Source organism: Gopherus flavomarginatus, chromosome 1 (assembly GCF_025201925.1).
Source record: "Gopherus flavomarginatus isolate rGopFla2 chromosome 1, rGopFla2.mat.asm, whole genome shotgun sequence".
NCBI classification, from domain to species: domain Eukaryota; kingdom Metazoa; phylum Chordata; order Testudines; family Testudinidae; genus Gopherus; species Gopherus flavomarginatus.
In genome coordinates, this window is record NC_066617.1 from 151,764,690 (window position 1) to 151,792,222 (window position 27,533).

Genomic DNA, 27,533 nt, shown 5'->3' on the forward strand with positions numbered 1-27,533 from the left:
CAGCGCTGAGCCCAGGACATTGGAAGGAGGAGGGGACCCCAGCCTGCCTTGGAGGAGCGTGAGTAGAAAGGAGACGGCCCCAGCGCGGAGCTCCGCCCCCCCCTCCCCCGCGGGCAAAGGGGAGCCCGAGCGCCGAGCCCCGCCCCACAGGGACAAGGGAGTGTGAGCCGGGCACTGGCCCCCGCGCGGAGCCCCGCCTCCGGCAGCTTGGGAGATGCTGACGCTGTTGCCTTTGCCGCTGGAGTGGAGAGGGAAGGAGCCGCGGCAGCTGGGATTGGGGATCTGGCGGGGGAAGCAGCGGTTGCAGCGGTAGCGGGAGCTGCTGCTCCGGGGCTGGGGGTCCTGCAGCCATACAGAGTCCCCCGCGCATTGCAGGGAACCTCGGGTGCTGAGCCGGGCCTCTGCAGGGGGAGAGGAGCAGCAGGGGGCTGAAGGGAGAGAGATCCCTGCAAGGGACACAGGCAGCTCAAGGGAGGGAGATACTGGGAGAGATCGCAGCAAGGGAGAGCGAGAGATCTCATCCCAGGGAATAGCCAAAACAAGGGAGAGAAAGAAATCCCAAATCAAGGGAGAGCGAGAGACCGTAGTAAGTGGTAGAGCGAGAGAAATCTCAGCACGAGGGAAATTCCAAGCAGGGATCAGAAGAAGAAAGAGCTCGGGAGAAGGGTCCCAGTAAGAGGGAATGAGAGCCTAGAAAGAAAGAGACCCCCACAAGAGGAGTCTTCCAAGCAGGAGATCCTATGAAAAAATCAATCCCAGTAACAGAGAGATTCCAGGCAGAAAGCGATCCCAAGCCTAAGAAGACAAAGCACTAGTCAATGTACAGTAAGTAACAGTCCTGCACTGGCCCCAAGGAGATTGACTAGATGAGACCTACAGTCTTTGTGTTTTAACTTTTCTGATACTATGAGATATATCGGCATAATTGTAGCAGAAAAGATCCCTGAGGAAGCTTCCTGAATGACCCTAGAAAGATCAAAGTAAAGAGGAATATTATTAGGATCCCTACAGACTAGACTGCAGAAAAAGGGAGAAAGAGATATCACCGTATTCCAGCAGAAGGGAGAACACAGGCGAGAGAGAGAGAGATCACAGAGTAAAGACGTTGTGATCCCATCAGAAGAGATCTGAGAGGGAGCCATCATCCAGAACATCCTCGGTTCTCTGTTGTGAGATCCTAGGGGAGAGAGAGAAGCAAACCAGGTACTTTTTCTGAGTGACATTCCAACTCCTTTTTTATGGGAAAGGGGGTTTGTGCTGTTTAAAAACCTATGTTAGAGGGGCTGGAAGACTTCCCTCTTCTGTCAGATGCTATATGCAAACAGAGAGGGGAGAGATGAGAGATGAGCTGTATGAAATCAGGTCATGGTTTTGCTGCTGCACAGCTGGGCTCATGGATATTACAGGCATAAGCAGATATTTCTCCCACATTCATGGCTTGGTTTGCTTGTTTCTGGCTATTTTTCCTCTGTAGCTCTTTCAAGAGCATCTGCTAAGTGATGCCTTTTCTTTTCCTGAAGCAGGGAGAAATGTTTGGAGCAGATTTACCCTTGGTGTAACTGCTGAAGTTGATGGAATTACGCTAGGAATGCCTTTGGCCCTTGCGTGTATAGGTTGTTTAATGTGCCTGCAGTGGGGCATGCAGGGTATATGTGTGTTTGTGAGGAAAGGAGGGGCAGGGTAGGGGTTAAAATTAACCTACTTCCTGAGGATGGTGGAAATTCATATATCCAAACTGACAATATCTGTGTGAATGTGTGGGTTGTGACAGCTAACCTTGCATTTACTCTATGGTCCCAGTGAACTGATCTAACTTCATTCAAAGTCTCACCTCCCGTGACCATCTCCCTTGGTTGAGGAGGAGATCTCTTGCCCTCTCCCCCAGCTACATGGACAGAAGATGAAAGATAGTGAGGGAAAGAGTGCCCCAAGAAGGGAATCCCTCAATAACCCTATTACTCGTTAATTATTCTGCTGGGGGTGGGGAGGGAGAGACCAAATGCAAATAGCAAACTGGATTACTAAAGTAGCAGGCAGTGCTGATGCGGGAGTTGCCTCCAGTCATGTCTCCTACTACTGCTTAGCTTGGCACTGCCTCTTCTCCCCATACCCAAGCAGAGCTGACACCTCAGCTGGGAATAAAGGGGAAGCTCCCTCCTGCCTCACTCCTTATCAGAATCCTAGAAACTAGATCTGGAAAGCTCTATTAGAATATAGCTCATCCATCTCCCTCTCCTCCCCCTCCCCCCACTGCCACTGCAGGATTGTACCCTCCTATCTATTCTCGTGCCAAGGCTTCCCTTGGGGAGACTATTCCACAGTCTAATCAGTCTTTGCTTTTACATGTTTCCTGAGCTCCAGCCTGAAAATATCACCCTGGCTTAAAATTCATCCCATAGTTTCAACCCCTTGTAGTTCCCTAAACAATTCCTTGGGTGTTGGTAGCCCTTAGATCCCTGGAGGCAGTTATATCCCTGCCCCCGTTCCCCCACCACCCACACTCTTTAGCTGGGTTAGATTTGTTAATCTCTCCTTATAAATCAATCCCTCTCTCTAGCCCTGGAATCATTTTGCTCACTGTTCTCTGAATTCCTTCCAGTTTGTCGCCATCTTTCTGGCAATGGGGTGCCCAGGACTGTATGTGTGCGAGGTGCCTTAATACTGGGCAAAGTATTGTCTCCTCACTCTGAGCAGTGGAGCCTTATCAAGAGGGACTGTTGCTTCTTTGCTCTGAGTGCTGGAGCAATGTAGGCCTGGTCTGCACCTAAAATATAGGTTGAACTAGTTGTTCACTAGTGGAGTGAAAAATTCACACCACTGAGAGACGTAGTTAAGCCGACTTAAGCCCCAGTATAGACCTGAAAAGTTTATGGAAGATTTTCCCCTCAACCTTGCTACCACATCTCGAGAGGGTGGATTAACTACAGTGATGGAAAAACTCCTTCTATTGCTGTAGCAAGTGTCTACACTACGGCACTACAGTGGCACAGCTGCAGCACCCTCCCCCCCAAGGGGTGTCGCTGTCCCACAAGCTGCTGTATATGCCCATAACAAAGATACCTGCTCCCTCAACCCATGAATGATCATCTTCCTTATGTCCATCATGTATGTTCGCCTCCCCCCAAGACACACACCTCTTTCCCTTCTCTGAGCGATGTGACTGACTCTTGCAGGTGCATCTCCTGCCCCTCTGCATGTCTTCTCCCCTGGGATACTCAACTTCACCATGCATGCTTCTATCTGGGAAATACTACACCCACCCTATGCACACTTCCCTCTTATAGGCTTCCTGAGACACCCGCTTTGTGATGGGATGCCCATGCACACTGCTGCTTTGTGGGACACCAGGCTTCAGGAATGCTCCCCTCCCTGTGTCTGCTCCTGTTGAGACATGCATCCCCTCTATATGCATGTTCCACCATTTTCCCGCTCCGACCCCTTGGGAGAGCAGGGGAATGCACCCATATCACCCCTCCCTGCCCATTTATTGTTTCAAAACAAAAACACTATTAATGACAGTTATGGTGGTGGAGTTAACTTTTGCTTCTCCTGACTGATTTTAAAGTTCCTCCAGCATGAATAGCTTGGCCATGTGCATATTTTATGATGTATATTTAACACAAACAATAACATATGCACGCAGAAGAAACAGAAATGAAATATATTACATATAATCAGCGTGGCAAAGTTAATGTTGCTTGAGGGAACCTTAACGTTTTCATTGCTTATCTTTTTGTGATTTTTAGCTGCTGCCTTACAATGCAATTCTGCTTTGCAAAGCTTGTGTATAAATGGCATCATGGGGCTCCATGTTTATCATCCATCAACAATTCCAGAACAAATGGGATCAGCTTACCCTTAAACAGATTTTACAGAAAAACAAATAAAAAGAATGTGCAAAGTGGAATGCCCACCTAAAAGAAAACCTAGAAGGCACTTGATGAACTTAACCTCTGTACTTTGTTCTTATTTATGTCTTTTCCTTGCCACCCACCCCATCTTTCTCTTTTTCCCTTCTCTTCCTGCTTAGATGTCATATTACTATCTTACCATTATAAAAAAGAAAAACTTCTTGCTCTATTTTGTCTGAAAGCTTTGTATCATCTTACAGTAATCATGTATTTTAAAGATGGTTTTTCTAACTGCCAGTCCCACAAACTCAGCTCAGCTCTGAAAGTCAAGCTGGGCTTTTTCCAACTCTCATCTCATTACTACTAACAGAATTTTTGCACACTTACATCAATGTCACCCCAATGCCTTCATATTTGCTCTCATTGACACCTGTGCAATCTCATGACCTTCAGTGACTGTGCACAGGTGTAACTTTTTGGAGTTTAGTAAGCGCATCTGTGGATGAGGCACAAGAAAAAATGAAGTCCAGCTCCCTCTCTCTGAGCTATACTGACTTTGTAGGGTGAATAGACGTAAAAAACAGGAAAATCTTATTTTAATCACTAAAATCAGCCTCTCTGGCTCTTAATATTCATAAGGAGCAAGTCTCCTGAGTCAGAGGCCATTTGCACAATATCACTTTTCAGAATTGAAATGCACTATATGTTGTTTGTAATTAATAACAAAAAATGCACCAGTGGTGTCTTCCCAGTGGCACGCAAACAGTGCTTACAACCAATATTCCAGTGCCTTCACAAATTGTGTACTCTTGTGTACTCTTACTACATCTGCTCTTAAAGAATTATGCACTTAATGGAGCCATTGGTGCTGTGTTTGCAGGAAATGCACCTATGCCTCTACGAAGTCAGCTGGAAGCCACTTGGGGACCTGGGAAAAAAACCCCTCTCTTTCCCAGATATACACCACCTGAAAGCTGCTTGAAGACAGGGCCGCTGACTTTCTAATGTGCCGGGAGGTGCTCAGCCCCCAGCTCTGTCCCAAGCCCCATGCCCACTTCATCCCTTCCCCCATTCCTGCCCAGCCTCTTCCCACCCCTGCCCCCTCCAAGCCTCCACCCTGCCCCATCCTGCCCCCTGCCTCTTCCCACCCCATTCCTCCCCCTCCCCCACAGCACCTCCTGAACGCTGCGGAACAGCTGATCCACAACTGGAGGGAGGCACTGGGGGCGAAGGGGCTGATCAGCAGGGATGCTGGGAGGTGAGAGGCACTGGGGGAGGGGAAGTAGCTGATGGAGGGGCTGCTGGTGGGTGCTCAGCACTCAACATTTTTTCCTGTGGCAGCCCTAGTCCCTGAGCACCCATGGAATTGGTGCCTATGCTTGGAGACCAGCTCCTGAAACAAATAGCAGCTTTGGGATCTTACAATCACAAGTTTCAAACTTCCAGGGCTCTAGGCTTCAGTGCATTCTGAGCTCAAAGCTCAACTGCAAAGGAAACTGGGATTGGATGTGACTGTGATCTAATGATTACTCATTCAGGCACACACAGCTCAGGGGGGAGAATAAGAGGGTTGCCCAGGCAGAAGGGGAAGATGCCTGATATTCTGGAGACCGTGCACTCTCTGAAAGCCATGTGCTTGTACATGGAACATTGATCTTTAAGTGCTGGGTTTACAATGGGCTGAAAATTCCCATCTGCCCAGCCCTGTGTGTTCAGACAGACATAACCTGTGGAAACATGGACTAATTCAGGGGTAGGCAATCTGTGGCACGTGTGCCAAAGGCAGCACGCAAGCTGATTTTCAGTGGCACTCACACTGCCCAGGTCCTAGCCACCAGTCCGGGGGGCTCTGCATTTTAATTTAATTTTAAATTAAGCTTCTTAAACATTTTAAAAACCTTATTTACTTTACATACAACCATAGTTTAGTTATATATTATAGACTTCTAGAAAGAGAACTTCTAACGTTAAAATGTATGACTGACACGCAAAAGCTTAAATTAGAGTGAATACATGAAGACTCGGCACAGCACTTCTGAAATGTTGCTGACCCCTGGACTAATTGCTAAGGAGGAGTACAAAAGAATAGCACAAGCATGTAGAGACAAAATCAGAAAGGCTAAGGCGAAATATGAGTTACACCTAGCGAAGGACAGAAGAGGCAATAAGAAGAGGTTCTTTAAAGACATTAGGAGCAAAAGAAAGTGTATGTCTTCTTAGCAGGGAAGGAGAGCTAATAACTGGTGACATCAAGAAGGCTGAAGTGTTTAATGCCTATTTTGCTTCAGTCTTCAATAAAAAGGTTAATAGTGACCAGATACTCAACAGAATTAGTTTTAACAACAAGGAAGAAGCATTGCAAACCAAAGTAGGGAAAGGACAGGTTAAAGAATATTTAGATAAGTTAGATCGGGGTGGCCAACCTGAGCCTGAGAAGGAGCCAGAATTTACTAATGTACATTGCCAAAGAGCCATAGTAATATGTCAGCAGCCCCCCATCAGTTTCCCATTCCCTGCTCCCAGCATCTCCCCAGCAGCCCTGCTAATCAGCACCTCCCTCTCCTTCCCCCACCTCCCATTCAGCTGTTTCATGGCATGCAGGAAGTGGGGGGGGAGGAGTGAGGGCATGGCAGGTTCAGGGGAGGGGGCGGGAAGGGGTGGAGTGGGGGCAGGGCCTGTGGCAGAGCCAGGGGTTGAGCAGTGAGCACCCCCCAGCACATTGGAAAGTTGGCGCCTGTAGCTCCAGCCCTGGAGTCTGTGCCTATGCAAGGAGCCACATATTAACTTCTGAAGAGCTGCATGTGGCTCCGGAGCCACAGGTTGGCCACCCTGAGTTAGATGTATTCAAGTTGGCAGGGCCTGATGAAATTCATCCTAGGGCACTTATGGAATTAGCCGCAGCAATCTCAATCATTAGCAATTATCTTTGAGAATTCACGGAGGAAGAGTGAGGACCCAGAGAACTGGGGAAGGACAAACATAGTATAATAGTACCTATTTTTAAAAAGGTGAACAAAGAGGGACTTGAAGAATTGTAGACCAACTTGAATACCTGGCAAGAAATGGAAGAAATTATTAAACAATTAATTTGTAAACACCTAGATGATAATAGAGTTATAAGGAATAGCCAGGGTAGCCTAATTTCCTTCTCTGACGGGGTTATTGGCCTAGTGCAGAGGTTCTCAAACTGTGATCCGCGAACTCCATTCAAGTGGTCTGCAGATAGTTCCATCTAAGGTGCGTGCCTAGGCAGCCACACATGAGAGAGTGAAGCCCCCCCAGCCCCCCCGGCCCCAATTAGGTGCCTGGACATTGGATAAGACGCACATGTAAGGTGAGGTGATGGCCTTGCGGGGAATAGGGGTAGGTGGGAGGGGGAAGTGGGATGAGAAGAGGGAGTGGGGGGAATTTGGGACATGCAGGGCTGCTGCGGCCAGAGAAGGAGGTGACTTTCCCCAGCTTCAGGGCTTCGGCTGCGAGGGAGAGACAGCCCTCCTTCCTAGCCTCAGCTCCAGCTCGGGGGCTACTGCGGTAGAGAAGCTGCTGCAGAAGTCATGGACAGTCTCTACTGCAGCTGGTAGAGAAGGCACATCCCACATTAGAAAAGTAAAACTACTGATATTAAAATATGAGCTGTGTGCTTTTATGTGTAGAACAAAAAAAATTAATTATTATAACGTTATTTTTAAATAGTGCTTTTATCCAAAGTGCTTTATAATAGTTTGCTAACAGTACAAGCAACATTTGGAAAGATCATTAAGTGGTCTGCTGAGACCCTCAGAAATTTTCAAGTGGCCCACAAAAAAAAAAAAGTTTGACAGCCACTGGCCTAGTGTATGGGTGGAAGAAATAGATGTGAAATATCTTGATTTTAGTAAGACTTTTGACACAGTCCCACATGACAGTCTCATAAGCAAACTAAGGAAATGTGGCCTAGATGAAATTAGCAGCAAAGAATCCTGTGGCACCTTATAGACTAACAGACGTTTTGGAGCATGAGCTTTCGTGGGTGAATACCCACTTCCTCAGATGCAAGTGGGTATTCACCCACGAAAGCTCATGCTCCAAAACGTCTGTTAGTCTATAAGGTGCCACAGGATTCTTTGCTGCTTTTACAGATCCAGACTAACACGGCTACCCTCTGATACTAGATGAAATTACTGTAAGGTAGGTGTACAACTGGTTGAAAGACTATACTCAAAAAGTAGTTATCACTAGTTAACTGTCAAACTGGAAAGGTGTACCTAGTGGGGTCCCACAGGGGTCAGTCCCAGGTTTGGTACTAGTCAATATTTTCATTAATGACTTGGATAATGGAGTGGAGAGTATGCTTATAAAATTTATGGATGACACCAAAATGGGTGGTGGTTGGTGGGGAGGAGGATTTGCAAGCAATTTGAAGGACAGGATTAGAATTTAAATGACCTTGACAAATTGGAGAATTGATATATAATCAACAGGATGAAATTCAATAAAGATGAGTGCAAAGTGTTCTCTGTGATAAGAGAAAAACAAATGAACATCTACAAAATGGGGAATAACTGGCTCAGTGGTAGTACTGCTGAAAAGGATCTGGGGGTTATAGTTGATCATAAATTGAATATGAGTAAGGCTGCAAGTTTTTTATGGAGGTCATGGAAATCATGGATTCCATGACTTTCTTTGACCTCCATGACTTCTGCAGCAGCTGGTGTCGAATGGGTGTCAGAACCAACCTCCAAATGGTTAGGTTCACTTGCTACTCATGCTAAGGCAGATCCTGGGAACTGTGGAGTAAGACCCCTTCTTACCTCTGTTTCAGGGAAAAACTGGAAGAAGGTTTCAGAGTGGTAGCCATGTTAGTCTGTATCAGCAAAAACAACGAGGAGTCTTTGTGGCACCTTAGAGACTAACACATTTATTTGGGCATTGTACATTGGCCAAACTGGACAGTCTCTATGCAAAAGAATAAATGGACACAAATCTGACATCAGGAATCATAACATTCAAAAACCAGTAGGAGAACACTTCAATCTCCCTGGTCACTCAGTAACACACCTAACAGTGGCAATTCTTCAACAAAAAACTTCAAAAACAGACTCCAACATGAAACATCGGAACTAGAATTAATTTGCAAACTGGAAACCATCAGATTAGTCCTTAATAAACACTGGAAGTGGTTGGGTCATTACAAAACCTAAACATAATTTCCCCAATACTAATTTCCCCTTACTGTTATCCACACCTTCTTGTCAACTGTCTGAAATGGGCCACTCTCATTACCACTTCAGAAGGTATTTTTCCTCCCTTGGTATCCTGCTGTCAATTGAATTGTCTTATTAGACCGACCTCACACTTGGTAAGACAACTCACATCTTTTCATATATTTATACCTGCTCCTGTGTTTTCCACTCCATGCATCTGATGAAGTGGGTTCTAGCCCATGAAAGCTTATGCCCAAATAAATTTGTTAGTCTCTAAGGTGCCACAAGGACTCCTTGTTGTTTGGAAGAAATTATTCATCTCTGATGCATTGTCACAGAGAAGGGAGGGTTTCTGGCTGTGACAAGGCAGGTCTGGGTTGGGTCTCTTGCCTGGAGTTGAATCCCAATGGTCCCCCCACTCCTAGTTTGTGTATTCCTAACTCTTTTTAAACGCTTTCCTTGGATGCCCAGCTCCTGGGATTGGAGTAAGTTTATCAGTCTTTTCTACTGTCTTCCTTCCCTCCCTGCTTCTGAGTCACCCTAATGGGTCAAAAAAGCTAACAGAATGCTAGGAACCATAGAGGAAGGGATAGATAATAATATCATAATGCCACTACATAAATCCATGGTACACCTACACCTTGAGTATTGCATGCAGTTCTGGTTGCCCCGTTTCAAAAAAGATATATTAGAAATAGAAAAGGTTCAGAGAAGGGCAACAAAAATGTTAAAGGGTATGGAACAGCTTCCATATGAGGAGAGATTTAAAAAACTGGGACTTTTCAGCTTGGAAAAGAGACAGCTAAGGGGGGATATGATAGAGGTCTATAAAATCATGACTGGTGTGGAGAAAGTGAATAAGGAAGTGGTATTTATCCCTTCACATCATAGGCACCGACTCAGTGGGTGCTCTGGGGCTGGAGCACCCTGAGGAAAAAATGATGGGTGCTGAGCATTCACCAGCAGCCCCTCTATCAGTTCCCCCCAACTCCTCCAGCACCTGCCGGCCAGTCCTGCAGATGAAAGCCTCCCCCTCCCTCCCCATGCCTCCTGTCCACCACAATCAACTGTTTTGCGGCGTTCAGGTGGCTCTGGGGGGAGGGGGAAGAGGGAAGGAGTGAGGATGCGGCACGTTTGGGGGAGAGGGTGGAACTGGGCAGGAAGAGGTGGGAGTGGAGTGGGGGCGGGGCCTTGGGGGAAGCGGGGGAGTGGGGGCAGGGCTTGAGGCAGAGCTGGAAGTTGAACACCCCCCAGCACTTTGGAAAGTTGGTGTCCGTGCTTCACATAACACAAGATTCAGGGGTCACCCAATGAAATTAATAGGGAGCAGGTTTAAAACTAACATAAGGAAGTACTTTTTCACACAATGCACAGTCAACACATGGAACTCACTGTCATGGGATGTTGTGAAGGCCAGTACTATAACTGGGTAAAAAAAAGAATTAGGTAAGTTCATGGAGGACATGTCCATCAATGGCTATTAGCCAGGATGGTGAGGGATACAACCCCCTAAGACTCTTACTGCCAGATGACGGGACTGGACATCAGGGGATGTAGATCACTTGATAGTTACCCTGTTCTGTCCATTCCCTTTGAAGCATCTGCCATTGGACACTATTGGGAGACAGGCTATTGGGCTAGGTGGACCATTGGTCTGATCCACTATGGCTGTTCTCATGTTCTTAAGCTACTGCTGATTGTAGAGACGAGACAGGTCAAAGTTCCACAAAAGCTGGAGCCCCTGCTGACAGGCATCAATCATAACAGAGTGCTTGCTGCATAGCAGAGTTGCATTCTGGGCAACAGGCTTCCTCTCCCTCCCTGCTCCTCTCTCACTGGTTCATATTTCTGTGTATATATTCTCATACCAAATAATTTAACTTACAATTAAAGGCTGCTCGGTGCATTGCGTGTCAATGGGATCTACAACATACTGGGAAATCAGCAAAGCTGATGTTGGTTCCTTGTTCTCAGTTCCTTATTCAAAGACCACCAGTTAAGGCAACATTACAGTCCAGACCAACCTCAGTATTTGCAGTGATAGGTTAGTGAATACAAGGGGAGAGGGTTGTGGTGAGGAGATGGCTGGGAGTGAAGGGTATAAAGTGGGACTGGGGGAGCAAGTCTAAGGCCTGGTCTACACTATGAGTTTATATCGAATTTAGCAGCGTTAAACCGCATTAGCCCTGCACCCGTCCACACAACGAAGCCCTTCATATCAATATAAAGGGCTCTTAATACCAGTATCTGTAATCCTCCCCGACGAGGGGAGTAGTGCTGAAATTGGTATTGCCATTTCGGATTAGGGTTAGTGTGGCTGCAATTTGACGGTATTGGCCTCCGGGTGCTACCTTGTACACCGCTCTGGACAGCAATCTGAACTCGGATGCACTGGCCAGGTAGACAGGAAAAGCCCCGCGAACTTTTGAATTTCATTTCCTGTTTGCCCAGCATGGAGAGCTGATCAACACAGGTGATCACACAGAGCTCTTCAGCACAGGTAAGCATGCAATCTGAAAATCGAAAAAGAGCTCCAGCATGGACCGTATGGGAGGTACTGGATCTGATCACTATGTGGGGAGATGATTGCCTGCTAACAGAACTCCGTTCCAAAAGATGAAATGAAAAAACATTTGAAAAAATCTCCAAGGCCTTGATGGAGAGAGGCCACATTAGGGACTCAGTACAGTGCTGTGTGAAAGTTAAGGAGCTCAGACAAGCCTACCAGAAAACCAAAGAAGCAAACGGAAGGTCCGGGGAAGGGCCACAAACATGCCTCTTCTACGCTGAGCTGCATGCAATTCTGGGGGGTCTGCCACCACTACGCCACCCCTGTCCGTGGATTCCGAGGTGGGGATAATCTCAGCCATTCCTGAGGATTCTGAGGATGGGGAAGATGAGGAGGAGTAAGAGGAGGACGAGCTTGCAGAGAGCACACAGCACACCGTTCTCCCCAACAGCCAGGACCTTTTTCTCAGCCTGATGGAATTACCCTCACAGCCCTCCCAAGGCGGTATCCCAGACAATGAAGCCATATAAGGGACCTCTGGTGAGTGTACTTTTGTAAATATAAAACATGGTTTAAAAGCAAGCGTTGTTTAATGATTAATTTGCCTTGAGGACTTGGGATGCATTCGCGGCCAGTACAGCTACCGGAAAAGTCTGTTAACGTGTCTGGGGATGGAGCATAAATCTTCCAGGGACATCTCCATGAAGCTCTCCTGGAGGTTCTCCAAAAGCCTTTGCAGAAGGCAGTGCAGCCTTATTCCGTCCTCCATGGTAGGACACTTGACCATGCCATGCTAGTAGCAAGTAATCTGGTATCATTGCATGACAAAACATAGCAGCGTATGGTCCCGGTGTTTGCTGGCATTCAAGCAACATCCGTTCTTTATCTCACTGTATTATCCTCAGGAGAGTGATATCGTTCATGGTATCCTGGTTCAAATACGGGAATTTAATTAAGGGGACAGAGGTGGCCATTCCTACTGGGCTGTTTGTGGCTGAAAAATCCTTCCCTGTAGTTAGCCAAGGGGGAGGAGGGAGGGTGATTGGCGCTGAGCTTTTTTGCGTTTGGCTAGCAGAGATCTTCCCTGATACCAGCCACACAGTGGGGTGGCTAGCAAGGATCTTCCATGATACCAAGCATGCGATGCGGGGAGAGGTAACGCGATCATCCCAGAGAATTGTTTCTGCTGCTGCACGTTAACAGGAAAGTCTCAGCACTCAACGGGCTTTGCTTGGTATTTGGGAAAGGAGGGCACTGGATATATGAAGGCTGCAGAAGCCGAAAGACAATGGCTTACCATGGCCGCATGCAAGCCGAATTCTGTTGCCCAAACCTGCCTCTGTGATCTCTAACACCAAAGCCGCAGGCGCTCAATATTAAGATGCAAAATGCGATTTTGTACTGAAATCACATGTGCTATGTAATGTGAATAGTTTTGTTCACCATGAAAGAGTATAACCATTGTTCTGTAAAATATATCTTTTTAAATATTTCTCTCCCTTTTTTCCCTCCCTCCTGCAGCTGCAAATTTTTCAAGCCTCCTTCCTCCATCCCGAAGGCTATCTCAGATAAGGTGGCGAAAAAAAGGACGCGAGACGAAATGTTCTTGGAAATCATGGAAGTGACCCGCAATGAAAGAGCTCATCTGAATGAGTGGAAGGACGTGGTATCAAATTACAGGAAAGATGCCAGTGAATGTGAGGATAGGAGGGACCAATGTGAGGAGAGGAGAGATGCTCGAGATGAGAGGTGGCAGCAGGAAGATCAGAGGAGGCATGATGCAACTCTGGGGCTGCTGCGTGATCAACTGACATGCTCCAGCGTCTGGTGGAGCTTCAGGAACGGCAGCAGGATCACAGAGTGGCACTGCAGCCCCTGTATAACTGCCCTCTCCCCTCCCCAAGTTCCATAGCCTCCTCACGCAGATGTAAGAACGCGTGAGGGGAGGCTCCGTGCACCCGTCCACTCCACCCCAATGGACAGCCCAACCAAAAGGCTGTCATTATTTTGAACTTTTTTAGTGGCCTTTTCCTTCCCTCCTATCCTCCTCCCAAACCTCACCCGGGTTACCTTGTCAGTCCTCTCCCTCTTTTTATAATCGATTAATAAAGAATACATTATTTTTAAACTGTAGTGACTTTATTTCCTTAGAAAGCAAGCTGTAATCGAAGGGGGAGTGTGGGTTGCTTACAGGGAATGAGTCAATCAAGGGGGCGGGTTTTCATCAAGGAGAAACAAACACAACAGTTACAGCGTACCCTGTCCAGTGATGAAACTGGTTTTCAAAGCTTCTCTGATGCGCACCACTTCCTGGTGTGCTCTTCTAATCGCCCGGGTGTCTGGCTGTGCGTAATCAGTGGCCAGGTGATTTTCCTCAGCCTCCCACCCCGCCATAAAGGTCTCTCCCTTACTCTCACAGAGATTGTGGAGCACACAGCAAGCAGCAATAACAATGGGGATATTGGTTTGGCTGAGGTCTGAGCGAGTCAGTAATGTACGGCAGCATCCCTTTAAACGTCCAAATGCACATTCTACCACCATTCTGCACTTGCTCAGCCTGTAGTTGAACAGCTCCTGACTACTGTCCAGGCTGCCTGTGTATGGCTTCATGAGCCATGGCATTAAGGGGTAGGCTGGGTCCCCCAGGATAACTGTAGGCATTTCCACATTCCCAACTGTTATTTTCTGGTCTGGGAAGTAATTCCGTTGCTGCAGCCGTTTAAACAGAGTAGTGTTCCTGAAGACGCGAGCGTCATGAACCTTTCCTGGCCATCCCATGTTGATGTTGGTGAAACGTCTCTTGTGATCCGCCAGTGCTTGCAGCACCATTGAAAAGTACCCTTTGCGCTTTATGTACTGGCTGCCCTGGTGCTCCGGTGCCAAGATAGGGATATGGGTTCCATCTATCGCCCCACCACAGTTAGGGAATCCTATTGCGGCAAAGCCATCTACTATGACCTGCACATTTCCCAGAGTCACTACCTTTTGTAGCAGCAGTTTAGTGATTGCTTTGGCTACTTGTATCACAGCAGCCCCCATAGTAGATTTGCCCACTCCAAATTGATTCTCGACTGACTGGTAGCTGTTTGGTGTTGCAAGCTTCCAGAGGGCTATCGCCACTTGCTTCTCAACTGTGAGGGCTGCTCTCATCTTGGTATTCTGGTGTTTCAGGGCAGGGGAAAGCAAGTCACAAAGTTCCATGAAAGTGCCCTTATGCATGCGAAAGTTTTGCAGCCACTGGGAATCGTCCAACACCTGCAACACTATGTGGTCCCACCAGTCTGTGCTTGTTTCCTGGGCCCAAAATCGACATTCAGTGGTTAGAACCTGCCCCATTAACAGCATGATCTCCAACTTGCTGGGGCCCGTGGTTTGAGAGAATTCTGTGTCCATGTCCTCATCACTCTCGTCGCCGCGCTGCCGTAACAGCCTCCTCCTCGACTGGTTTTTCAGGTCCTGGTTCAGCATAAACTGCACGAGAATGCGTGAGGTGTTTACAACGTCCATGATTGCTGTCTTGAGCTGAGCAGGCTCCATGCTTGCCGTGGTATGGCGTCTGCACAGTTCACCCAGAAAAAAAGGCATGAAACGGTTGTCTGCCGCTGCTTTCACGGAGGGAGGGGTGAGGCTGTACTCAGAACCACCAGCGACAATGTTTTTTGCCCCATCAGGCACTGGGATCTGAACCCAGAATTCCAATGGGCTGGGGAGACTGCGAGAACTATGGGAGAGCTATGGGATAGCTACTCACAGTGCAACGTTCCGGAAATTGACGCTAGCCTCGGTACATGGACGCATACCGCCGAATTAATGTGCTTAGTGTGGCCGCGTGCACTGGACTTTATGCAATCTGTTTCCAAATACCGGTTTCTGTAAAATCAGAATAATCCCATAGTGTAGACATACCCTAAGGTAGCAGCACAAGTAGCAGAGGGACTATGCTTGAGTAAATCTCCACTTGTGCTGTAGACTGGTTGTTTTAAAAGGAAGCATTCTACTTTTGGGCCCCTCGGCATACATGAAAACAGTGATGATGAATAATGGTAATAATTATTTTAAAAATAAAAGTAGCCTATGTGGGAGGAGAGTTTTCAGTGCTATATGGGCTGAAAATGTTAAGTGTTAGTGCCATTTGTTAGCAGAAGGAGTGGAAGAAATGTCTAAAGGTCAAAAAGTCATTTTAACTCCCTTTAACTCCTAAACTACTGAACCAGTTGCATTTCTAACTTTCTTGAAAATCCAGGGCTAGAGCTGCAGAGCCAAATCATTAAAGTCCAAACAAAACCCTTCAACCTTATTGATTTTCTTTTTTAAATTCTCAAAAAGGACATGTATATAACCTGAGTAAAAAATCTCAAACTTTGCTCCTCATTTTTGCCAACTTTTGCCCAGGGAGAGCAGTGTAGTTCGGATAGAGGTATAAAATGTGTCTAGATTTTTTTCTTTATCAAGTTATAGTGCTGGTTAGTATATTTTTGTGCCTCAGCTGGTAAATTTTCATGACAGTTCTGCAAGGGCTAGTTTTTAATAGAAAATGGCGAAGAATATTCTTTATTAATATATAGCATCCTCCTCTGAGGCATGTGAGCTCTTGTTATCCAGATATTTGTTTGAGGTTAACTGGTAGAAAAAAACTTGGCATTGTGATCATTTATCTTTCATCAGCAATCAAAGTTTGGCATGGAATAAAATCTTAGCTTCAGTCACAAAAGAAACCAGTTCTGGACCTTCTCCCACTGAAGTTAGTTGCTGGTGCTTAGCAGTTGCCCCTCTGAGGTGCTAGTGCTTAGCAGCTTCACCTTTCTTGTGGCAGCGCATACTATAGTTAGACGTGTTGCCCCCTAGCCTGGGTATAGACCGTGAGGCATGACTGAGGCAAATAAAGACATGCCTGAAGGGTGCGGGTATGTACCCATGTTCATACTCTATGCACCTCTCTACTCACCCATGCTGTGCCTCTCTCTCTACACAGCTATTTTTAGCAATGTAGTGCCCCATACTGCATACCCATTGCTGCAGTCTTCCTCTACCACAAGAAAAGACTAGCAGTGGGGAAAGGTTCCGGCAGCTCTCCATAACTGGAGCCTTTTCCTGCAACTAGAGCCTTTCCCTGCTGCAGGGAAAGACTCTGGCGGTGAGGAAAGGCTCTACCAGCTTCCCCACTGCTGGAGCTACACGTACATTACACACGGCCACCAGTGGTGTATAGCATAGGCATAGCCTCTGAAGCTTGGTTCCTGTTTTCTGGGACATGAGCTTTTTACTTCTGACCTCAGTTGCCTGAACATTGTGTGGGGAAATGATTTATCTCTCTTCTACCTTTTATGCGAGAAGGTTATGCATTTTCTTTCCTTGATAAAAAACATCTCCTTGATGTTTTCAAACTGTTTATATGATGGTTTTGGGGCACTGATTGCCAGAGAAGCGACTGAAAATGACATTGTTAATCTAATTGTTGTTCTTGCTCCTGGTTCTGGAAAGGGAATGAATTTGCAAAGAATTCTAAACACCACAAAGGTGAATGGTTTTTTTCACCCAAAAGGAGATAATGTTCTATGGATTATGACTGTCAGGAATATTTAACACACAAATGCTCTTAAGGTTGTTTTGTACACTCAGTGAGCCACTTCAGGAAAGCTTTAGTGCACTGTCCCTGAGGCTGTAAATTCACCACTTTTTCCTCCAAAATGTTAAACACCCTCCTCTGCAGATATATCCTTTCCTAATCACACTCTCGAAGGTTGAAAGCATCAAGTTCATTTCCAAGTGGATAAAATTGCATTTCAAGTGCCTTTACACAGTTGTATCAAGGCAAGTTTCCCTAGACATAATAGATTGAAATTGATCAGGAGAGTCCACTGTATCAGTAACTAGAGCTATTATCTGTTCTTGCTAGCAAAGAAGATGAATGTGATGGGGTAGCCACAAAATTTTTCCTTTGGACACTCTCCATTTTATTTCTTGTGTGAGAATTCGAAAGATATAATTTCTCCAGCCTTTCTATTTTTAGGGCAGCTTTTACAAGACATCTGAAGGGGGACATGCAATGACAAAAAAAAAAGGGTTTGTTCTGGTTTTATATTCTTTATGATGTATAAAAAAGACCTACATTTTTTTTAGGAATATTTATTTTTTGCCTGTTTTAATATTGGAAATATATGTCTTGTCTTCCAAGTTTTCCTTGGAATACTCTATGGTGTACTCATGAACTGACAGGATTATTGCTTCAAAAACTGTCAGGCAAGCGAAACCCAGTTGAGAGAGTAAGAGTTTTTTATTCAGACTGTTTAAAAGATTGTGTGTGTGTGTGTGTGTGTGTGTGTGTGCACATGCGCTCTATACATATTTAACTCAAATGCCTAATGAGCTCTTGGAAGAAAATATCTCTGTTAAAAGATTTCCAACCATAACATTTATTATTTATATTACTGTAGCACTTAGAGGCCAGGGCCCCATTGTATGAGGAACTGTACAAGCAAAGAGACCGTTCCTGCTCTGAAAAACTTACAGTTTAAGGACATCTACACTAAAGCTGCTACAGAGACACAGCTATGGTCCTGCAGCTGTGCCGCTGTAGCACTGTAGTGTAGATGCTTTCTACATCTATGGATGGTTTTTTTTCTGTTGTTGTAGTTAATCTTCCTGTCCAAGAGGTGGTAGCTAGGTCATAGAATCTAGAATATCAGGGTTGGAAGAGACCTCAGGAGGTCATCTAGTCCAACCCTCTGCTTAAAGCAGGACCAGTCCCCAACTAAATTGTCCCAGCCAGGGCTTTGTCAAGCCTGACCTTAAAAACCTCTAAGGAAGGAGATTCCACAACTTCCTAGGTAACCCATTCCAGAGCTTCATCACCCTCCTAGTGAAAAAGTTTTTCTTAATATCCAACCTAAACCGCCCCCACTGCAACTTGAGACCATTACTCCTTGTTCTATCATCTGCTACCGCTGAGAACAGTCTAGATCAGGGGTAGGCAACCTATGGCACGTGTGCCAAAGGTGGCATGCGAGCTGATTTTCAGTGGCACTCACACTGCCCGGGTCCTGGCCACTGGTCCAGGGGACTCTGCATTTTAATTTAATTTTAAATGAAACTTTAACATTTTTAAAACCTTATTTACTTTACATACAACAATAGTTTAGTTATATATTATAGACTTATTGAAAGAGACCTTCTAAAAATGTTAAAATATATGACTGCTGCTCGAAACCTTAAATTAGCATGAATAAATGAAGACCAGGCACACCACTTCTGAAAGGTTGCTGACCCTGGGTCTAGATCCATCCTCTTTGGAACCCCCTTTCAGGTAATTGAAAGCAAATATCAAATCCCCCCTCATTCTTCTCTTCTGCAGACTAAATAATCCCAGTTCCCTCAGCCTCTCCTCATAAATCATGCGCACAAACCCCCTAATCATTTTTGTTGCCCTCTGCTGGACTCTTTCCAATTTTTCCACATCCTTCTTGTAGTGTGGGGCCCAAAACTGGTCACAGTTCTCCAGATGAGGCCTCACCAATGCCGAATAGAGGGGAATGATCAGGTCCCTTGATCTGCTGTCACTGCTCCTACTTATACTGCCCAAAATGCCGTTAGCCTTCTTGGCAACAAGGGCACACTGTTGAGTCATATGCAACTTCTCTTCCACTGTAACCCCTAGGTCCTTTTCTGCATAACTGCTGCCTAGCCACTCGGTCCTTAGTCTATAGCAGTGCATGGGATTCTTCCGTCCTTAGTGTAAAACCTCATCAGATTTCTTTTGGCCTAATATTCTAATTTGTCTAGGTCCCTCTGTATCCTATCCCTACCCTCCCGCGTATCTACCACTCCTCCCAGTTTAGTGTCATCTGCACACTTACCGTGGGTGCAATCCATGCCATCCTCCAGATCATTAATGAAGATATTGAATAAAACTGGCCCCAGGACTGACTCTTGGGGAACTCCGCTTGATACTGGCTGCCAACTAGACATGGAGCCATTGATCACTACCCGTTGAGCCCGACGATCTAGCCAGCTTTCTATTCACCTTATAGTCCATTCATCCAGCCCATACTTCTTTAACTTGCCGGCAAGAATACTGTGGGAGACTGTATCAAAAGCTTTGCTAAAGTCAAGGAATAACACATCCACTGCTTTCCCCTCATCCACACAGCCAGTTATCTCATCATAGAAGGCAATTAGGTTAGTCAGGCATAACTTGCCCTTGGTGAATCCATGCTGACTGTTCCTGATCACTTTCCTCTCCTCTAAGTGCTTCAAAATTGATTCCTTGAGGACCTGCTCCATGATTCTTCTAGGGACTGAGGTGAGACTGACTGGCTGTAGTTCCCTGGATCCTCCTTCTTCCCTTTTTTAAAGATGGGCACTATATTAGCCTTTTTCCAGTAATCCGGGACCTCCCCTGATCGCTATGAGTTTTCAAAGATAATGGCCTATGGCTCTGTAATCACATCAGCCAACTGCTTTAGCACCCTCTGATTCAGTGCATCCGGCCCCATGGATTTGTGCTCATCCAGCTTTTCTAAATAGTCCTGAACCACTTCTTTCTCCGCAAAGGGCTGCTTACCTCCTCCCCATGCTGTGCTGCCCCGTACAGCAGTCTGAAAGCTGACCTTGTTTGTGAAGAGAAGAGTTTATGGGGGTATTTTAAGGAGGACAGTGATGTGGCCTTATGGATAGTTACAGGAAGCATGAGAGGCAGCATGGGTGAAAGCACAGAAGGGGATTGATGGACATTTTTTTTAAAAGGGAATCTCTTCTTTTAAAAGCCGTGAAAGCTCCTAACCCACTTTCCTGGGTTCAGCCAAAGCAGGGAAAACAAGGTTAACACTCCTGATATTTCTAAGGTAAAAAACAGGCAGGAAATAAACCGGTTATTTTTTATATAAAGGAAAGAATTCAAACCAACCTTTCATGCTGCCATTGGATGTCTTAAAGAAGCCCAAAAGGGCACAAGTCCAACTGTTTTCCTTCCTTTATTTTCATTTAAGAAAAATAAACAATTAAAAAGACTGCAGGAAGCCTACTATAAATTACAGTGTGAAAAGAGAACCCCCTTTAAGTTCAGTGTAATTAAATTCCACATCAGGCACCTCAGAAATATTTAACAAAGATATAATCTCTCCAGATCAAATCGTTAAACAATTCATGAATCACTGAAACATCCACCAGCCCAGCACTTGCATAGTCCCAGCACTAGCTCCACACCTTCCTTGGAGTCACTCAAAATAGCTCTCAGTAGCAACAAAGGGTAAAATACCATCAACACAGAAAAGTGATTGATTTTATTGAATTAAATGCTCCCTCCCATATATTGCTATAGGCGCCTGAATGATGTATCAGGGAAAATCACATTAAGTAATATTAATACCATGCCCAATTCAGTGGACTGTAATTCTCCTGCCATTCACCACCCGCTCTAGGTACATGGTGATAAAATTAATCCTCATATGTATCTTTATGATCTATGCATGAAAAGCACTATGTAACAGTATTAGTACGGTAGGTAGAATTTGTTATTGGTATTAATAGGCAGAGTAGGTAGCGTTAGTTTTTATTATTATATATGTGTTCAGAGCACTGCACAGACATTGGTTAATTAATCTGCATAATATCTCTAGGAGGCAGATGGTCATTCTCTTACTGGTTTCAGAGTAGCAGCCTTGTTAGTCTGTATTCGCAAAAAGAACAGGAGTACTTGTGGCACCTTAAAGACTAACAAATGTATTGGAGCATAAGCTTTCGTGGGCTACAGCCAGAGGTATAGTGACCAGCCAAAGGTATGGCAGTGGCAGCGTCAGGTACTACAATACAGAAAGTTGGAAAAGCACTGTCCTCCATCTGACTTATGACATCAGCATGAGTCCCAGTTTAGCCTCAAAAGGGTCGAGATGCTCACTCCCATGTTCTATTACTCCTCTATGCTTTAAACCTGATGGATCAATGAACAGAACAGAAATACTGGTACAACCGCGTGTTGAATCTTCTGCAGTCAGGCTCCCGCCTACCTCTTTGGATGAACCTTACTGATAAATAATATTAGGTTTTTAATGCTCACAGTACAGGATGGGGAAGAGAAGAAAGGAGAATTCCAACAGAGATTTTTAAAGGGCTCCTTTCACCCTGATGAGTGTTTGAGGAAACAAGGGCAGCCAAGTTAACTGGGTTTTAATGGTTGGTGGTAGGGGAGGAGAAAATGTAACACAAGGCTGGCCTTGCACTGATGGATTGAGTGGGGAAGCTGGGAATAGCATTGTTTCCATTGCAGGCCAGGAGCAGAGGGAGCAGGTAAAGCTGGCTGGGGGAGAGTAGGGCAGCTCTGTGAAGGACTGAGGTGACTTGGGGAAGATCCTTTGGGAATAACAAGGAGACTAGTGAGAGCAGAGGATTTGGTCCAGGTCCTTTCTACTGTCAGGGTCTGAGATCCCTCTGCAGTGTAGTCTGCACTAGAGTCCTTCTTGGAGCTATGGGGATTGTTACCTTACCCTGCTTCACAGCCCATTCGCACTTGAGGACAGATTCCTTAGGTACTAGCTGTCCCAGAACTTAGTCGATGCTGCTCCTTACTAGGCCATGGGGAGTCATTGTTGACTGACAGATGGAGTTTTCCCCCACAGTGCTCCCTCAGTCCTTCCTACCTCTTCTGCCCCCCAGGGAGTGAGAGACCCAGACTGGAACTTGATATCAGGTGTTCTACTCTGAAATGCAGGGTGGTAGTGCCACCTTCTGTAACCCAGCCCCTGTCAGGCTAGGGGGAGTGACAGAGTGGGACTGGGGAATCAAACTAAAGTCTCCTGTAGGGCATTACTCAGTGGGAGCACCAGACTCAGCTTCCACAATGCAAGGGGCACAAGGGAGTGGCAATCCCTCCTCCCATCTCTATCCTGGTCAGTTAACTCCTCAGAAAACCCAGAACTTAAAGGAATGGCCACATAGACACCTGGGAAAGATAATCCTGTCAGGCCCCCAGCTCCTCTCCAAGATGTTTTTACGGTAGCTGAACAGGCTGTGTACCCCCTCCCTTCCTTATGCCTCCTTACCTCCTTCCTGCTTCCCTTTCAGATTCCCTGTGCACAGAAGGGATATAAAGAGTGGCCCAAATGCAGAGTGGCTTTGGTTTTTTAATGGACATTTTTGGGCAGTTTTCCTTTCCCTCCTCATATTCTGGATGGGCTGCCCAAGCACAGGTCACATTGGGGTTGAGTGGTAGTACTGTGCCCAAATTCCTCCTCCAATCCCCCGTTTTGTCCACATTCCCCAAATAGCTTCATGTTTCTGGTCAGCACTGAAAGAGTTAACACATATATTTTTAAATTGACATCATGAGGCTTCTGAGTTCATGGGTGAATACGAGCAATTTGCATTTTTCTGTGAATTATGGCTTCAGGCTGTCTGCAGACTACTCCAGCAAGGATGCATCTGGAAATTTATCTTTTAAACCAAAAGGGTTTATTTTAATAAAAGCTTAGATTCAAGAGAAACTGATGAGGCTGGCAGAGAAGTGCTAGTGTACATTTCCCTGTCACTATCCTTGTCAATCCACCTCTGAGCCACAAGCACACACAAGAGACCTCACCTGGTCTGGGGAAGTCCCACAGAGATTTGGCATGTGCATAGCTACATATACCTGGCCTCAAATAAGCCATGCAACAATCAGTGCAATGCAGGTGGGCAGAATTCAGATGAATAACTGTCACACACCTAGCCTGGGTAGGAGGTTACTCCAGCTCCAATAGAAACACATGTACTAGTGGCACTGATAGAGGAGGGGTGGGGCGTGGAGGGGCTCTGGAATCAATGTGAGCTTGCTTAGCAATGCTAGCGCTTCCCACCTACTAGCTCATGGTGTTGTTGAGAATGCTTGAACTCCTCTGTGCACTGAGTGGAGAAGCTTCTGCAATTACATTGACTGCATGAAGTGGTTTGTTTCACTGCTTGCCCTTGAGATGATGTAGAATGTTTACACACCAAGCTTCTTTGTGACAGAACTATTTTAGCATAACCATGCACATTGCCTGCCATATCTCGCTACAGAAACATGACTAAGCATCACCCAGGCATCTTTAAGAAAGAGCTGGTCTTCCCAACTGACTGGATGCTGGTTTCTGATTTGAGCAATAAAGGTGCAGGGGGCCATCATGATATTTGGTCTCTTTTATTGAGATCTAAAACATCTTAGTGAAAGCTTGGAGAGGCACCCAGATTTCACAGAAATGATACCAAAATAAATGCTTGCAATAGTAATACTAATAAGAAATAACAGAGATGTTGCAGGCTCTGAGTGATCCCAGCAATAGTTTCTTTCAGTGCTTAGTTGCTTAGCATAGGCAATGTCTGAGTAGTTTGAGCATTCCTTATGGGTTTGCACTGCATTCTTTTCTGGCTGCTCTACTGGACAGAATCATTAAAGCAACTCTTTCCTCCAGAAGCTTGCGGAAACTGAAGAGCCATTTCTCTTTTCGGACACTGTCTAATTCCCAGCACCATCTGGGAACTAGAGGTCATTCAGGAATTAGGGAGCTATGAGCATGGAAGCAATACAGGAAGCTTGTTATGGACGAGTTAATGCAAGAGTGATTGACAGCGGGAGCAGCCCATTATGAGTGGTTGGGAGAGAGGGAAGGCTAGCAAGGAGGCACTGAGGGATTTCACACTTGGAAGGTTCTCATTTGGGCTGACAAGAGTGGGAAGGATAGGTGGATTCTGTGTCAGAGAGAATTAGATCTGGCCTGAATATCCTTCTGGGAGTGGTAAAAAGGAGCTGCGAGGGTGACCGGGACAGGGTGCCTGTCTGTAGGAGTGAAGGGGTGGCTGAGAAGCTGGGCTAGGTTGAGGTTGCTGAGGGGTAACAGGTAAGGTGACCAGATGTCCCGGTTTTATAGGGACAGTTCTGATATTTGGGGCTTTGCCTTATATAGATATCTATTACCCCCACCCCCGGTCCTGAATTTTCACACTTGCTATCTGGTCACTCTAGTAACAGGAGGGTTCAGCACTGGAAGGGGTGTGTCCAGGATACTTAGGATGGAAGAACCAGGAGATGGTCAGGTCTGGGTTCCCAACAGGAGTGGGAGGAAAAGGCAGGAGACTAAGTTTGTGATTAGCACATTGGCTGGGGGAAGAGACAGCATCTGAAATCTGAAGATATTTACATTTTTGCTGCTGTCTAAATCAAAACCAGCTTTTGAGATTAGCCACAATTTATTTAAGGGGGAAAAAAAGGATTTTCCAATCTAATCCAGATTGACAAAGGGATGTATGTTGCCAAGTAAAGAGCAATGCAAATTCACTGGGGCTAGGAATACTGAGAAAGCAGTATAAACTAGGCAGATAATTTACCTCACAGATGGGTGGGGAAGGAGAATGGCTCATTTCCCCAGGCCAACAGTGGGTCCACTTCTATCAGTTTGTTTCAAATTCTGCCTTATTCCTGACAAGAACCTTCAGCCACATTTTGTCAATTTCCCCTCTGTCGCCTGGCTGATCCAACACTGAGACTGAGATCTGGTGGTTGGAACAAGGTCAGGATTGCTAGTTCTGTTCCTAGCTCTGCTACTGACTTACTTCATAACACTGGACAAGTCAATTCACCTTTGCCAAAGTCATGCCTGATATAAGTGGATACAATTCCATTGGCTTCAGCAGATATTTCTGCACTTAACATCTGGGTTAAATTTGTCTTTGTTTCTCTGTTTACCTCCTTGTAAAACAGTAGTCACAATACTTACAATATCTCCCTCTTAGGGGTCTGCTAACTTAGTAAAGTGCCTTTAGATCTTGGTATTAAAGACTGCATAGGAGAACAGATGTTTATTATTTACAGCTCTCTACAGATTATTCTCCTAGGCATTGCCAATCAAGTTTTAAATGGCTCAAGCAATTGATCTTCTACCACTTCCCTTGGGAAGACTTTCACCACAGTCTAATAGTTCTTACTGTTATGAAATATTTCCTGATTACCCAGCCTGGAATGTTTCCCTTTGCTCTTTTGCATCCTCTTACTCTCTGGGACCCCTGCAATCAGCTTCTCTCCTTTCTCAATGTGAACACCTTTATAAGACTTGGAGCCAGTTACTATATTCTCCTCCCTCCCTGCCCCCCAACATGCACATTTTAGTCATTTGTCCCAGTTATATTTAATTAGTTCTTTTTTATTTCTCCTCACAAACCAGTCCCCCAGAATCACACTTCTTGCTTTTCTCTGAGCTCCCTTCAGTTTTCCTACATCTTCCTGATGTTTGCGGTGGCTCTAATCCCTCTGGATGCAGCATTCTAGTGCAGTCTCACTAGGGCTGTACAGGAAGGGACACACTCCTCTTTGTCTGGTGATGCCTCTCTCTCTCACAAATAAAACAACTCAAATTCTGCTCTACTACCTGACCTCAAATTGTCCACCCTCTGCTACCCCATAGTTGCCCCCCTGCTTTTCTTTCCTCACTGCTGGATCTGGAGATGATCCCTGCATGGCTGGCTCTTCTAATTGCAACTCTACCCTCCCCCCTCTAGTCCAGCCATTTCCCCTCTTTCTGTGTCGCCTGAGAACCTTGTCTTTCTACTTGGCTTACACTTGACTGTCTCCCTGACGTGCCTTTTGGAATGCTACATGAAGGGTTCCCTAAAGAAACAAAATGAGTAACCTACATATGTCCATGACGTTTGTGTAAAGGAATGGGGACTGAGCAGTGTTCGCTGATGGCTGTGCCCAGAAGGACCTGGTGTTACAAAGCTGTTGCACAGTGGCAGGCTGAGAATGCTCTTTGTGATGCCACTTTCTCGGTATGACTGCTGCAGGTGTGTATGGTGCCTGGCATGATGAAGGATGGGCTTTACAGACAATCTTTATACAGAGAAGAAGCACAGAGTTTTGGTTAAGGCACTAGACTGGGACTGGGTTCTTTCCTTGGCTGTGCCACACTTCCTGTTTGACCTAGCGTCAGTCACTTTCTTTGCCTGTTTCCCCAACTTTGAAATGGGGATAACACTTCTTTAGGTGCCAGAGGTGGTGTGAGGCTAAAACCATAAATGTTTGCAGTGATAACTTGCCTGAAGCTGAAATGCAGCTATCTCTGGGATGAAATGTGTCAGCAGTCTTACACGGCAGTGTCACAGGATCTGAAAAATAATCTCTCTCACTGAAATTGCCCCAGGAAATTCTAAGGAGGCAAAATGCAATTACGTGGGCTGGAATTTGGAAAGGACACAAGGTTTAACAGCTCCACTCTTTTTGGAAAAGTGCCATGGGATGTTTCCAATGGTTGCAAGCGGGCAGGGCCTTGGCCATGCAGGAACAGTGCCCCCTAGCACCATGCTGTGGGGCTGGGCCAGTGCTGACTCAGTGAAGCACTCCCTGTTAAGAGTCTGGAGGCCTCCTAAGCCATGGCTGAGGCATGGGGGATGAAGACGGAGGAAGAGCAGTGCTGTCATGGCATGCATTCAGTCTGTGACATAACTCTGCAACTATGGGTCAGGCACAGCATATGCTGGGGTAGCGTTGTGCTTGGTACTTATGAAGCTGCCATGTCATAGCTTGAAATTGTGGCTACCTGATTTCCCTTCTTCATCTTCTGTCTCTCCTCAGTCACCCCCGTTGTGTGGAGACACTTGTTCTTTGGCTTGGAGAGGCCCTGACCACCTGACACCACCTTGGAACTCTTGAAGGGAGTGGGGAGTGTTATTTGGAGATGGTGCAGTCCCTGGAGAAGCTACATGGATCTTAACGCTGCTGTAAGGGCAAGGAGAAGAGCAGTGGGAATGGGTTGGCTGTGGCTGGTCTGCCTGTTTCACCTAGCCGCCTCACTGGAAGGTAAGAACAGATTTTTGTTAAGATAAAGCTCTTTCTAAAGCCTGAAGAGACTGAATGGCTCAGGGGGTGCTGGGGAGCAGGCTACGGAGCCTCCATCATGCTAATCTGTTCTGCTCCTGCTTCAGATCAGTAATGACCAAAATGTGTCCCTCTCTGATGGGTGTTCGGTGTTTTATGAGTTGTGGAAGGTCTTA

At 46.0% G+C, this 27,533-nt stretch overlaps 1 protein-coding gene across 1 annotated transcript in view; it reads left to right on the plus strand.

Annotated features, from left to right (window-relative positions):
* The first annotated feature begins 260 nt into the window (after positions 1-260).
* The window catches only part of LOC127046390 (ephrin type-B receptor 5), a 146,881-nt gene continuing 119,608 nt past the window's right edge, over positions 261-27,533 (plus strand). The window contains exons 1-2 of the mRNA XM_050943378.1: positions 261-1,203; positions 27,115-27,339. Coding sequence (XP_050799335.1) covers positions 27,243-27,339 — 97 coding nt within the window. The 5' untranslated portion in view covers positions 261-1,203; positions 27,115-27,242. The remainder of the gene's footprint in view (positions 1,204-27,114; positions 27,340-27,533) is intronic.